The sequence below is a fragment of the Sciurus carolinensis genome, chromosome 4 (assembly GCF_902686445.1).
Source record: "Sciurus carolinensis chromosome 4, mSciCar1.2, whole genome shotgun sequence".
Taxonomy (NCBI): domain Eukaryota; kingdom Metazoa; phylum Chordata; class Mammalia; order Rodentia; family Sciuridae; genus Sciurus; species Sciurus carolinensis.
The window spans coordinates 113308204-113321434 of record NC_062216.1 but is presented as its reverse complement, the minus strand read 5'-3'; the positions used below and the strand labels follow the sequence as shown (position 1 = coordinate 113321434).

Sequence of the window (13231 nt, the reverse complement as noted above, 5' to 3'; positions counted from 1 at the left end):
TGATTTGAAAAAGCAAAACTGAGAAGTCAGCATTGAGGAAAACATCTAGTATAAGGACTTGCACATATTAGATGTTTTGCTTTTGCTAGGTCTGAGCAAGTTCCCAGGATAGTGTAGGGTAATAATGAATCAAGGACTGAGTCAATAAGAGAAGCCGTTTTATTGGACTAGGGGATTTGAGGCAAGCATAGGTTTTAGGTGCTGGGCCAGAGTGGCACGGGCCATGCTCAAGGCACCCTCTCGAGTGCGGTGCCCACCAATGAAGCCACTGGCATGGACGAAGATGCAGCCAGGAATCCCACTGACCTGGTCTAGGGTGTCATCCCGAAGACCTCGCCATGGCTCTGGCAGGGGCAACCTACAAATGAGGAGAAAAGAGGAAGTCTGTGGGAGCAAACAGAAGCCTGAGGAACTGGGAGGGGAGAAGATCAGAAGCCAAGGCTGGCAACCTTCTCTAAGAGGGCTAAAATAGGCCTGAAGGCATGCAGGGTGGTTCCCTCACCGGCTTTGGAATGAGTGGGGCTCCTTCGGCACACACTGGACTCGCCACTGTCCAGCCTGGTCAGTGTAGATAACAAACATTATGGCCACAGGGGGAGACAGCCCAGATTCCAGGTGGTAGAGATGTTCCTTCCAGGGGCATCCACCTTTTGCCAGTTCCACTATCTCCCCACTTGGGTCCACCTGAAAGGGAAGTAAGGCTAGAAGATTTAGATAAAAGCAGGAGTCCCAGATGAGTAGCAGCCTGCTAGCCATCACTGATCCCCAGGGCAAAATGGCTTCTCCTAGGCCTGTACCTGGAATCGCTGGGCCAGGGCTTCTTCCACCAAGGCCCGGGCTGGCAGCCAGCTGTGTTGGTAGAAGTCAAGTCTCTGTAAAAACTCCTCTCGAACCAGATCCATTGCACGCTTGAACCCTGCCTGGGGAATGGTGGGAACTGGAACCATGGTGCTGGCCCAAACTTTACTTTGCTTGGGCTTAAGAGAAGCAAATGTTCTAATTTCCTCTGAGGTTTTTATACATCTCAGAGTCTTTCCCAGGGTCCCTCTTTACCTCGGTGTCTTGGTTAGGCTGGTTCCAGGTGGGATTAAGTCGAGAAACCCGGGCACTCAGAGTAGTGGTCAGTGCATATCGAGGCTCCCCCTCCTCCCACTGGGAGATCCCATTGTCCACTGCGTCCACCTCCTCCACGAAGTTCTCATACATCTATGGCAGCAGCATGGGAAATGCTCTTCAGGATACCTACCATTTGTGCAAAGTCATGTAGGTTTTAAAGTATGTCCATATACACTATTTCACTTAGTCCTCACAATACCCCTGTGAGGATGAAGGGGGAACAAGGCTTAGAGGCTTGCCCAAAGGTCAGAGAGCTAATAATGCTGGGACTGGGGTTCAGATCACTTGATGTCTAATCCAGGGCCTGCTCACTGTACCAAGCCCAAGCCATGGCCAGCATGTGTGGGGAGGGCACTGCTGGCTTTTGAATGAGAAGGATCCAGTTTCTAAAGGGGACTGTGGAAGTATATTCCTATGGCTGATGGAGGGTAGAGCTCCAGGTGGGCTGAGCAGTCTACTCAGTGGCACAGTTAATGAGTTACAAGAGGGTCTGTAAGCACAAGCTGAGTAGGGAAGAATGACACCTAGACTAGACACCAAGAGCCAGGATGTGAGGTTGGGTGCCAGGTAATCCCACAATGTGCCACGTGACAGCAGCAGTTGCAACCATTTCCTGAGTATGAAGAGATAGTGTGAGACAAAGTTTGGGCGCAGGATCCATGTGATTTTCATACAAAATAGGCCTCATCATACCTGTGGCAAGTACAAAAAAGTGCTAGAATAGTTAACTCCCCTAGGCTCAGCACCTCTTGGCATGGACCCCAACTTAATGCTTGGTTTAAACACAGGTTTGGCCCAGCACAGTGCATGACTGTAATCCAAGCCACTTGGGAGCTGAGGCAGCAGGATCACAAGTTTGAGGCCAGCCCCCACAACTTACTGAGGCCTTAAGCAATGTAGCAAGACCCTGTCTGAAAATAAAAAATAAAAGGGGCTGGGGATATATTTCAGTGGTAAAGCTACACCTCTTGGGTTCAAATACCATTACAAAAATAAACAGATAGATAAATAAGTAAATCACCAAACCAAAAATGCAAAACAAAACATTTAAATTAGTAAACTGCTTAGAAACTGCTCAGCAGCATTGGTAATTAAAATTGACCCTGGCAGGGATGGGGATATAGCTCAGTTAGTAGAGTGCTTGCCTTGCAAGCACAAGGCCCTGGGTTCAATTCCCAGCACTGCAAAGGGGAAAAAAAAAAAAAAAAAGTCCCTGTCAGTCTAAAAAGTTGGTACCTGCTGGATATAGCGCATGCCTGAAATCCCAGCAATTCAGGAGGCTGAGACGGGAGGACTGTCAAGTTTAAAGCCAGCCTCTGCAACTCTGCAAAACCCCGTCTCAAAAAATAAAAAGGCATAAGGATGTGATTCAGTGATTAAGTACCACTGGGTTCAATCTCTGGTACCGGAGGGAGGGAGGTAGGGAGGTAGGGAGGGATGGAGGGAGGGATGGAGGGAGAGATGGAGGGATGTAGGGAGAGAGGGATAAAATAAAAAGTTGGTATCCCCCCAAACTCAATCTGTTCATATTTCTTCACCTTTGGGGCATATTAACAATGTCAGGGGGTAAACTGGCAAGCTAAACCTAAAAAATGAACAGCCTGCCTGCAAACAGGGCTGAATGAATCTGAGATTTGACTTGCGAAATTCACAGGAACAGAGTCAAGTAGGTGTCAATATGGTTTGACCTGATGTACCAGCGTCATAAACTCTATTCCTTCCCCAAGAGCAGAAAGCTGCCTTCAGGGGACACTGGTGGAACCTGAAGATATTTTCATAATTAGTCGCTTCCTGACTCCCATGTCACAGTTGAGTTAGAGTGGTCCAGGTAATCCCAAGACATGTCCTCCTCAAACATTGGGGCAGGGAAAACAGCCTGATGCTTCCAAATACAAGCAACCTCCTCTGTGTACTCAGATTCTGAATAATTTTTTTTTGTGTATCAGGACTGGGAAATGCAGCTTTGTGGTACTAGGTATGATGGCATACACCTTTAGTCCTAGCTACTTGGGAAGGGTTTTGAGCCCAGAAATTCAAGGCTGGCCTGGGCAACATAGTGAAGTAAGACTGAAAAACAAACACCAAAGCCTTTTCCATGTAATATGTCACCTACTTCCCACAGACACCCCAGAATGCAGATGGAGAGAGATTATCCCTTTGTGAGATGAGACGGATGAGGGTGGGGTGGGGTGGGTGGTAGATAGTCCAGGGACCCTGATCTGAGTGAGGCCCAGCCCTCAGTATACATAGTGCCATTCCCAGCAGACCTGCTAGAGATGCATATGTGGGGCATCTCTGTCCTCAGATTCCCCACCTTGTCATAGAGGGTGCCCACCACGCTGTCTTCTTCACTAGTGCCCAGCAACTGGGCCAGCAGCTTGTGCCCGAAGTGCAGATAGATGAGCCCAGCACTGCTCAGCTTGGTCTGCCATGGCTTCCCAGGGCACAGTGAGCTCATGGTATCTGTGAAAGACCTGAAGAGTATAGAGAGGTAGGGCTGAGGTGAAGAAGCCAGCCCCAGTTAACCCTGTATGTGAGTGTGCATGTGCACAAGTGTTGCACCTGTGCAGATGTGGGAAGGTGGAGGATACTGCAGGAGCTGGGAGGAGAAAGCCCAGTTGGGAAGGGTTTGGCTTTTCCTCAGGGATTAACATGAACCTCAGCTTAGTCTCCATTCATGCACTCACAGATCAATGACTAAAACTCAATGCTTACTATATCCCGGTTTTGTGTTTTAGACATTCAAGAAAAAATATCTTTGCATTTCAAATTTATCTGCTGCAAGTGGACAAACACAAGCAACCAAACAAGTACAATTGTCCCTCAGTATTTATGCAAGACTGGCTCCAGGACACCCTATGGATATCAAATTCCACTGATGCTCAAGTACCTTATGTAACTAAACATATTGTCCTGTATACCTTAAATCACCTCTAGCTACCTATAATACCCAACACAATGTAAATGCCATGTAAATAGCTGTTCTGTATTGTTTAGGGAATAAGGACAAAAGATTCTATACTTGTTTGATAGTTTTTTTTTTTTTGTCTTGGTACTGGGGATTTAACCCAGGGGCTCTTTACTACTGAGCTACATCCTCAGCCCTTATTTTTTTGAGACAGGGTCTTGCTGAATTACTTAGGCTGTCCTCAAACCTGCAATCCTCTTGCCTCAGTCTTCTGAGTATCTGGGATTAAAGGCATGCACCACACCATGCCCAGCTACAGAGGTAATCAAAAAAGTTTTTTTTTGACCCATGGCTGGTTGACTCCTGGATGTGGAAGCCAGAGAATGAAGGGCCAACTGTACTTTTAGCTACTTTATAACAAGGAAAAGGAGGAAGGGGATGAGTAAAGGGTTCAGCAAAAAGACTTTACGTCAGTCCTGAAAGATGAATTAGTGGGTATTCACAGACAGATAAGGGATGAAGAAGAAAAGGCATTCAGGAAAACAGAACATATAACAGTAGCTAAGAGACATGTCTCTTAATGAAACTGCAAGAAAGGCAGCCTCAAATGTGAGGAGTAAGGGACAAAAGATAAAGATGTCCATAAAGGGTCCAACTATGGTAAGCCTTGTAAGTCATGCTTCAGAGTTTGGACTTATCTGTAGGTACAGGGGAGCCCTCAGAGGCATTTTAAGCAGGCAGGTGCATGTTAGAAAGAGCACTGCCCGCCAAGCAGAGTGCTGCATGCCTATAATCCCAATGACTCAGAAGGCCAAGGCAGGAGGACTGCCTGGACAACTTAACAAGACTGTTTCAAAAATTTTTTAAAAAGTCTAGGACCAGGCATGGTGGCTCATGACTATAATCCTGGCTAAGGCAGGAGGATTCTGAGTTCAAAGCCAGCCTCAGCAACTGAGTGAGGCCTTGTCTCAAAATAAAAAATAGTGGCTCAGTGGTTAAGCACCCCCTAGGTTCAATCCCTGGTATCAAAGCAAAACAAAATAAATAAAAAAAAGGAAGAGGGTCTAGGGATTTGGCTCAGTTGTAGAGTGCCCTGGGTTCATCTCAGGTACAGGAAGAAGAAAAAAAATCATTGTACCAGATGGCATGGAGACCAGACGTAGAGATAGATTATCTGAAGTGAACCAAGTGAATAAGAAAGGCAGAAATATAAACATCATTGGAACAGACAGTAGGGAAGAGATATAGGAAAGTAGAAACTATAGTCATGATTTCATTTCTTTTCTTTCTCTTTTCTTTTTTTTTTTGGGTACTACTGGGTAATGGACTCAGGGGTGCTTCACCACTAAACTACATCCCTAGCTCTTAAAAAAATATATTTCTTTTTGTACTGGGGATTAAATCCAAGAACTTTTTACCACTGAGTCACAGCCCCAGTCCTTTTTTATTTTTAATTTATTTTGAGACAAGGTCTTACTAAGTTGCTTAGGGCCTCACTGAAGGCCCTTACTGCTGAAGCTGATCTTGAACTAGGTGATCCTCCTGACTCAGCCTGCCAAATCACTGGGATTACAGGTGTGTGCCACTGCACCTGGCTACAGCCATGATTTCTACAACAGGAATATATGTACTTAGGGATTTAACCCAGGGCTCTGTGCATGCTAATTTCATGCTCTACCACTGAGCTATATCCCTAAATCTGTATGATTTATAAAGACTAGTCCATCTCACAATCACCTAGGGAATTCTTTTTTTTGGTATTGGGGACTGAACCAGTATTCAACCACTGAGCCACATCCCACACCCTTTTTTAATATTTTACTTAGAGACACGGTATTGTTAAGTTGCTAAGGGCCTCACTAAGTTGCTGACTCTGAACTTGCAGTCCTCCTGCCTCAGCCTCCCGAGCTGCTGGGATTATAGGCATGTGCTATCGTACCCAGCTGGGAGCTCACTTTTGTTTAATGACTTTTATTATCAAAAACTGAGTAAATACAAAAGAATATAAAATATTCACAAGATATAAAAGTAAACAATACAATAACCTCCAGATAAAGTTCAAAAGGAAACAAAACGAAATACAAAAATGAAATAGGCATGTGCTAAACTATTAAGAACAAAGGTATGATGAACACACAAAATTTATGATATTACTTCTGGCAGAAAGGGGAAAAGAGGATAGGGTAGAAGCATATAAATACAGATGTGGAGGTAATGTTAATGCTCTAGTTCTTAGGTTGGGAGACTGGTTCATGGGTGTTCATTCTATGTTGGATACTGTGAAAAGCAGCCAGGTGCAGTGGCATATGCTTATAATTTCAGATATTCAGGAGGCTGAGGCAGAAGGATCACAAGTTAGAGGCCAGTCTGTGAAACTTAGTGAGACCCCATCTCAAAATTAAAAAAATTAAAAAGGGCTGGGTATGCAGTGGTAGAGCACCCTGGATTTAATCCTCAGTACCATATACACACATACCCACAAAAAACTATTTGATATATAAAAGGATATAACTTTCACAATATCTATGTTGCTAAGTTTTCTTTTGTCTTTGTTTTTATATTACTAAGGATTGAACCCAAAGGTGCTGAACTACATCCCCAGATCGTTTATTTTTTATTGTGAGACAGGGTCTCACTAAATTGTTCAGGCTGGCCTCAAACTTGCTAGGATTACAGGTGTGTACCACTGCACCCAGCCAGAAATATATCATTTAAAAAATGTCTGTAAGCAAAACTTTTTAAAACAAAGTGTTCAATAATGCCAAGTATCAGAAAATGTAAGATCCTGTGCCAGCACCTGAGTTTGGTACTGAGGTCATTGGTGCCCTTTCACTAAGAAGTTTCAGTGGGTAGATAAAACTTGGCTGGAGGGGAAAAGGTAGAGCCAGCCTGTGGCACATGCCTCTAATTGCTGGCTCAGGAGGCTGAGGCAGGAGGATCACAAATTCAAAGTCAGCCCCTACAACTTAGTGATTCCCTGTCTCAAAATAAAAAGGGTGGGGCTGGGTTTGTGGCTCAGTGGTAGAGCTCTTGCCTAGCATGCGTGAAGTTCTCAAAGAGTTCGATTCTCAGCACCACATATAAATAAGTGAATAAAATAAAGGTCCATCAACAACTAAAAAACCAACAAAATACAAATATATAAATAGTTTAAAAAACAGATTAAAAAAAGGGCTGGGGATGTGGCTCAATGGTTAAGTGCCCCTAGGTTCAATTCTGATACCAAAAAAAAAAAAAAAAAAAATTGGTGGAGCCAGGGTCAGCTATTCTTTTTTTTTTTTTTTTTTTTTTAATATTTTTATTAATTGTTGAGGAACATTTATTTATTTGTATGCGGTACTGAGAATCAAACCCAGTGCCTCACACATGCGAGGCGAGCACTCTACCACTGAGTCATAATTCAGCCCCAGGGTCAACTATTCTTTGAAGAGTAGCTAAGAAGTGAGGATGAGGGATTTCTTTCTGACATCTTTTATAAAAACAATATGCACACAAACACATAAACGAGAGAAAAACAAGTCTTAAAACATCTTAGAGGTGGAGCGCTTGCCTAGCATGCTCAAGGACTAGGTTCCATCCCCAGCACCCAAACATCTTTATAATCCCTCAGCAATAACTACTTTTATAATTTAATGTCATTGGGAGAGTGTTTTGTTTTTCTTCATTTGTTTGTTTTCAAGATGGAAGATGCTTGAGCAGAGTTTTTACTTTGGTGAAGGAAAAATAGAAATGCTGGTGGCAGAACTGTGATGTGAAGTCCCAAATGAGAAAGTTACAGATTGGAAAAGGGGCAGAGAATTAACTTCCCAAAAGAAGGGAACGATGTTTCCTCAACTGAGAGGAGAAGTTGAGGATGTCTGGAGGTCAGAAACTGAGGAAATGCATGCAGGAAGAGCATGCATACACCTCCTTCGAGAGGAAGTGCAGACACTCACTGAGATGTGATAGGGGTTTGAGGTGAGGGGAAAGGACTGGAATGGTACTGTGGATAATGGGTTACCCTTGAGCAAGAGGATTTTCCAGTGGAAGAGTATAAGTGAAATAAAGACTACACATATTTGAACTGTTGTCAACTGCCCAAATCAAATAGGCCCAGCAGTCTGAGGTGGGGCAGCGAGGGCACATGACAGATTAATCCCAGATAGGGTATCAGCTAGGTTGATGACAGGGCCAGTGACGGTGGAGAAAAGCCCGATTAAGCCAAGTAAGGCGAGTTAGGAGGGCTGGAGGGAGTTATGAGGAGCCAAGGGAGGTCCAAGGCCAGAGAGATGGGTAAAAGGCAGGCAGAAAACAGGAGGGATAGAAGGTTGCAGTTCCAGTGGGCCTTAGAAGTTTGATTCCAGTGGTGAAGGTGTTCTCTTCTGTAACAGTGGAAGTTAGGGTGGTTAGCAGTGGAAGGCTGAACTGGAGCACAGGGGAAAGTTGAAGTAAATTAGGACTGAGGATGTAGATCAGCAGTAAAGCGCTCACCTTGCATGAGCAATGTCCGGTGTTCCACTCCTATCACCGCCAAAAGATAAAATAAAAAGAGTTAAAGTAATGCTATCTGGGGACTCACCTCTGGTGATGGTCATATCGGTGTCTCTGAGGGTCGTACTCGCCACCCACATCCACCACGATGTCACACGAAGCCAATTTCTCGGGGTCCCGGGTCCGCACAATCTCTGCATCCTGCAAGGGACACAGAGGCTATCAGGACGCGGTTGTGCCGGTAGGAGATGAATGCTGAGTTTCCAGGGAATCAGGCTTAGGGCAAAGCTCTGGCTGTTTGAGCCACTAGGGGGAACCCGTCAATCCGCAGGCAGTTCTAGGATCAGTTTTCTCGGACCATACCCGGTACTCTGGCAGCAAGCGAAGTAACGCGCAAGCCAGCGCTTCGTCGCAGTGGAAGGTGCCGTTGTGTGTCCCGATTCGGGGTGGTGCCATGTCGCCGCGGGATCTTTTGGGGGGCGGGACGGACTCTGGGCTTAGCATGTACTGCCGGTTTTGGAGGGTCGATCGCGGCAGTAAGAGAGTTAAAAAACACCGTAGGAAGCGGCTTCTCATGCAGCTCCCCAGCCCCTGGTGGGAGTCAGAAGTGCTGACCCGGAAGGGGAAGGGCCCACGTAGCACCACTTCCGCTTGCGTGCTGTTCCTACGGCAACCGGCCAGCAAGGAGCATGCTATTCAGCAGTTTCTTGCGGCACTTCATCACCCTTCGTTATCAGGCTCTGGGCAATGGCTCACACTCTTGATCACCCTCTCCCATCTCATCACCAGGCCCTTGCTTAATGCAAGAACAGACCAACACTCTACCCAGCTGGCACATTTATTAGCATTAAACACAAGATTCTTTCCCTCCCGGGACACCGGAGGTCACTCCCACAAAGTCCCAATCCCCTGAAGCAGGGTCCCTCTGCTCCATTTCTGCAACATACTCTCAGGCCTTGGCTGTAGCCTGAGCTGCCCCTAGGGCTGTGAGCTGCTGAATCTTCTGGCTCATCATTTCCATGACAGCTATGAGGAAAAAAGGAAGAGTCACATCCTTATCAGGTGCTAAAGAAAAGAAACAGGTGAACAACCAACTACAGTTGTTTCGTGCTGGGGACTGACCCAGAGGGGCTTATCATTAAGCTACATCCCCAGCCCTTTTTATTTATTTATTTTTGAGACAGGGTCTCATAAACTTGCTTAGGACCTCACTAAATTGCTGAGGCTGGCCTCACACTTGCCATCTTCCTGCCTCAGTCTCCCAAATCATGAGGATTACAGGCACATGCCACTGTGCCTGGCTCAGTTTGTTGATTAAACTTTTAATAAGCAATCTACTGTTAGGGACACACACTAACATGAATTTAGAGTCTACCATATGTCAGTCAATATGCTAAAAGTTGAGACATATAAATGAACACAGTATAGTATTAAATTAGTCAGACATAGCCAGAAAACTGTAATATGGAAAAGACTTTAAAGGACTGGGAGCATAGCTCAGTGGTAGAGCACAGGCCTAGATGGGTAGGGCCCTGGGTTTGACCCCACCACTGCAAAAAAAATAAATAAATAAATAAAATAAAATTGTTTTTGCCTTTAGAACAGTGGTCCTCAATTCTGCCTAACATAATCACCTAGTGAGCTTTTAAAAAAACATTGACCCGGGGCTGGGGAGATAGCTCAGTCGGTAGTGTGCTTGCAAGCACAAGGCCCTGGGTTCAATCCCCAGCACCCCCCAAAAACAAAACAAAACACTGACCCCCTGGGACAACTATGCCTGCCTCTACCTTCAGGTTGATTTAGTAGTTGATCTGGAGTGGGCCCAGGCTGTTTTTTTTTTTTTTTTTTTGGTACTAGTGATTGAACCCAGGGGTGCTTAACCACTGCGTCACATCCCCATCCCTATTTTTATTTTTTGAGACAGGATCTTACTAAGTTGCCCAGGTTGGCCTCAAACTTGCGATCCTCCTGCCTCAGCCTCCTGAGAAGCTGGGATTACAGGCATGTGCCACCATGCCCAGCTCTCCAAGTACTTTTACTATGCAGGAAGAAAAGGTCAAGAGGTGCTCTAGGCAGCACTCACCTTGTTTCATGGCATGCTTCTCCTGCAGAGCTGGCTGGATCTTCTCCATCTGCTTTGTGAGGAAGTCTATCTTCCTCTTGAAGAAATCCTTGGCATCCTCAGCTGTCTATAAGATCAGAGGTGAAGGGGTAAAAGGAGACCCCATCCTACACTGTAGATTTTCCCTTAAACTCCCCTTCTCTGTTCAGAGGGATATCCACATGCTTCCCACAACTCACCTTCTCCACATAGTAGCCAGTTCCCACATCAATGAGCACATGTTCCACATCATGTAGCTTCCCAGGGACATACATCTGAGAAGCCAGGATTAAGGGTAAAACTAGCCCAGCATGAGCCATTATTCCCTGTTAACCAGTATGATAGCCCTAAGACCCTCCTTTTCTAAAAAACTATAAAGCATGAAGATTGCTGAAAGTCTTAAGAGTTATACTTGTAACTTCAAAGAGGGAGAGACAGATTGGTTCTTATGCAGAAAATTATATATGCTGGGACACTCTCTTGTGTTGAGCCCATGTTGCACTCTGCAAGCAGTTCTTACAATTCTTCCCATTAACCTCTCCACAAAGACCAAGTACAATGTTTTCCTACTGCTCTAGAGTAGTACAAGTGAAAGACCAGCTTCACTTCTCTCAATACCCTCAACCATGAAGTAGCTAACTCCTGATGGATTTAACCTCTATTACTTAACCATTCCCCACTATACTGCTATTCCCGTGTGGTTTTTTTGTTTTATTTTTCAGTACTGGAGATCTAACCCAGGACCTTTTCCATGTGAAGCAAATGCTCTATTACTAAGCTACAACTCCAGTACTTTAAAATTTTTTGAGACAGGGTCTCCCTAAATTGCCCAGGATGGCCCATGAGCTTATGATCCTCCTGCTGTAGCTTCTAGAATAGCTGGAATTACAATTATGTGCCACTGGTCTGGGCCTGTACTTCCTTTTAACCTGTCAGTACTCCGAACACAGATTGTAGGTGACCTACTGCCATAACTTGCTCACTCAAAACACATGGCCACAATCCAGGTTTCTGAAAGTATTTTAGGAATGCAGGACAATAAAGTTGAAACTGACAATTAGTAAACAGGGCCAACTTCTGTTTCTACATCTTTCCATTCTTCTATTGCTCTAAGTTATTAGCAGAAATATTAATGCGCATATTAGATTATCCTCATACAACAAAATATATCCTTATACAACAAAGGGAAATATCACTTCAACTCTTCATACTCTTTGGTACTCACATTAGCCTGATGTTCATCTAAGTTTAGATAAGAGCTATGAAGTGTGTATAGTAAGTTATTTTCAAAATCATGGGGTAATTATAATCTAAACTACCCCCACCCCCATGAGAGAGGGAAGACAGATTTCCTATGCAAAGGATACAGAACTCGTCAGTGGAACGAGTAATTCTTTCCCTGTGAAAGCAATGAAGATAAACACCTGGGAGAAAGTTGGCAGCTCCAACAGGGCACAGCGCCCACAGTTCGTGTGAAAGAACGGAAAAGGGGCCACAAGAGAAAAATGCCCTGTACATTTCAATTCTCCGCAGACAACATGCAATGGGCTTGTGGAAGGGTAATGGATTTTTTTCTCTAAGAAAAACTGGATTAGAAAGTGGGTCTAGAGGAGCGGACTCACCACGTTCCCCGGTTGCCCTCACCCGCCTACCCCATACCCTCGTTGCTCTTGTTCAGCACGTTCAGACAGTCCTTGGCTTCCACATATTTAGTCTGTACCACCTTGAGCTGGGCAATGGACGTGGACAAGAACTCCACTTCCTATAAAGGACGGGAAAGAGGGTCAGTGTGGCGGGTGGGGGAAGAGGGGCAGCCAGTGAGGGGGCGGGTCCTGGGACCTGATAGGGCTTTCGCCTGGGAAAGGAAGCCTCCTAAACTGGGAAGGAGTGGGGGGCCAGCGAGTACGCGGGCAGCGGGCATGTGAAGCAGGAGAAAGGTGACTTTGGGGCCCGTCCCCACCTGGTCCAGCTGGTTCTTGAGCATTTCTAGCTGTGGCAGATTCAGCTCCGTGATGTTAATTGACTGCGCCATGTTGAAAAGGAGGACTACCAACGAGGAAGCCGGCTGGGCGAACAACCTTCTAGCCGTCCTCTGAGCCTCTCTATGGCTGCGCCAGAGGCCTCTCTGCGCCAGACATCTCTATGACCCTCGGTCTGGTAAGGGAGGGAGTGAGTGCTGGAACCTCAATGAGGTTGGGTGTAGGCCTATTCTTTCCACAAAATATCCAAAGCCTAGCGCAGTAAAGTTGTAGCAGACAGTACTGCCATTAAGGAAGTTAAAAAAAAAATTAAATATTATATTTAGAGACAGTATCGCAGTAAGTTGCATGGAAAGATTACAGGTATGTGCCACTGTGCCTGGCATGGAACTTAAAAATCTTGAAAGAACTCAGGACACAGCTGAATGTGATGCTGTAGGCCCATAATCCCAGCTACCCCAGAAGCTGAGGCAGGAGGATCACAAGTTAGAGGCCAGTCTCAGCAATTTATCAAGACCCTGTCTCAAAAATTTAAACAGGGATGGAGATCTAGCTCTGTGTAGAGCTGGGTTCTCAATTCCTAGTAGAACACAAAACCACAATATTGCAAAGTAGTGTGTGCTACTCCAACATGGTTGGTACAAGCCTAGTGACTGC

General features: G+C 45.3%; 2 protein-coding genes across 3 annotated transcripts; both read right to left on the bottom strand.

Moving 5' to 3' along the window:
- Window positions 1–141: 141 nt before the first annotated feature.
- On the bottom strand, window positions 142–9220 carry Myg1 (MYG1 exonuclease). 2 transcript variants are annotated; one of them, XM_047551448.1, is made up of 7 exons: window positions 8858–9220; window positions 8583–8695; window positions 3431–3590; window positions 1054–1206; window positions 798–920; window positions 503–684; window positions 142–358 (listed from the first exon to the last, which is right to left on the bottom strand). In XM_047551448.1, exons 1-7 carry the CDS (start codon window positions 9068–9070, stop codon window positions 160–162), a joined length of 1143 nt encoding a protein of 380 aa, XP_047407404.1. In that variant the 5' UTR covers window positions 9071–9220; the 3' UTR covers window positions 142–159. The 2 variants fall into 2 exon arrangements, with proteins under 2 accessions (XP_047407404.1, XP_047407405.1); XM_047551449.1 differs by lacking the exon at window positions 1054–1206.
- A 96-nt stretch (window positions 9221–9316) lies between these two features.
- On the bottom strand, window positions 9317–12677 carry Pfdn5 (prefoldin subunit 5). The gene is made up of 6 exons (XM_047551450.1): window positions 12556–12677; window positions 12255–12357; window positions 11963–11994; window positions 10796–10870; window positions 10578–10683; window positions 9317–9520 (listed from the first exon to the last, which is right to left on the bottom strand). The coding sequence occupies exons 1-6, from the start codon at window positions 12625–12627 to the stop codon at window positions 9444–9446; spliced, it is 465 nt and encodes a 154-aa protein (XP_047407406.1). The 5' UTR covers window positions 12628–12677; the 3' UTR covers window positions 9317–9443.
- Between the last annotated feature and the right edge of the window lie 554 nt (window positions 12678–13231).

What these genes read in the sequence shown, in the direction of transcription:
- Myg1 (XM_047551448.1), bottom strand. Translation starts at nt 9,070, where the DNA reads ATGAGAAGCCGCTTCCTACGGTGTTTTTTAACTCTCTTACTGCCGCGA. An exon ending in TGGGCACCCTCTATGACAAG is followed by an intron (nt 1,207 to 3,430) that starts GTGGGGAATCTG and finishes CTGCTGCCATAG; the next exon opens with ATGTATGAGAACTTCGTGGA. An exon ending in CCCCACTCATTCCAAAGCCG is followed by an intron (nt 359 to 502) that starts GTGAGGGAACCA and finishes CCTCATTTGTAG; the next exon opens with GTTGCCCCTGCCAGAGCCAT.
- Pfdn5 (XM_047551450.1), bottom strand. Translation starts at nt 12,627, where the DNA reads ATGGCGCAGTCAATTAACATCACGGAGCTGAATCTGCCACAGCTAGAA. An exon ending in TCGTTCCACTGACGAGTTCT is followed by an intron (nt 10,871 to 11,962) that starts GTATCCTTTGCA and finishes CTGGCTTCTCAG; the next exon opens with ATGTATGTCCCTGGGAAGCT. An exon ending in GAAGCATGCCATGAAACAAG is followed by an intron (nt 9,521 to 10,577) that starts GTGAGTGCTGCC and finishes TTTTCCTCATAG; the next exon opens with CTGTCATGGAAATGATGAGC.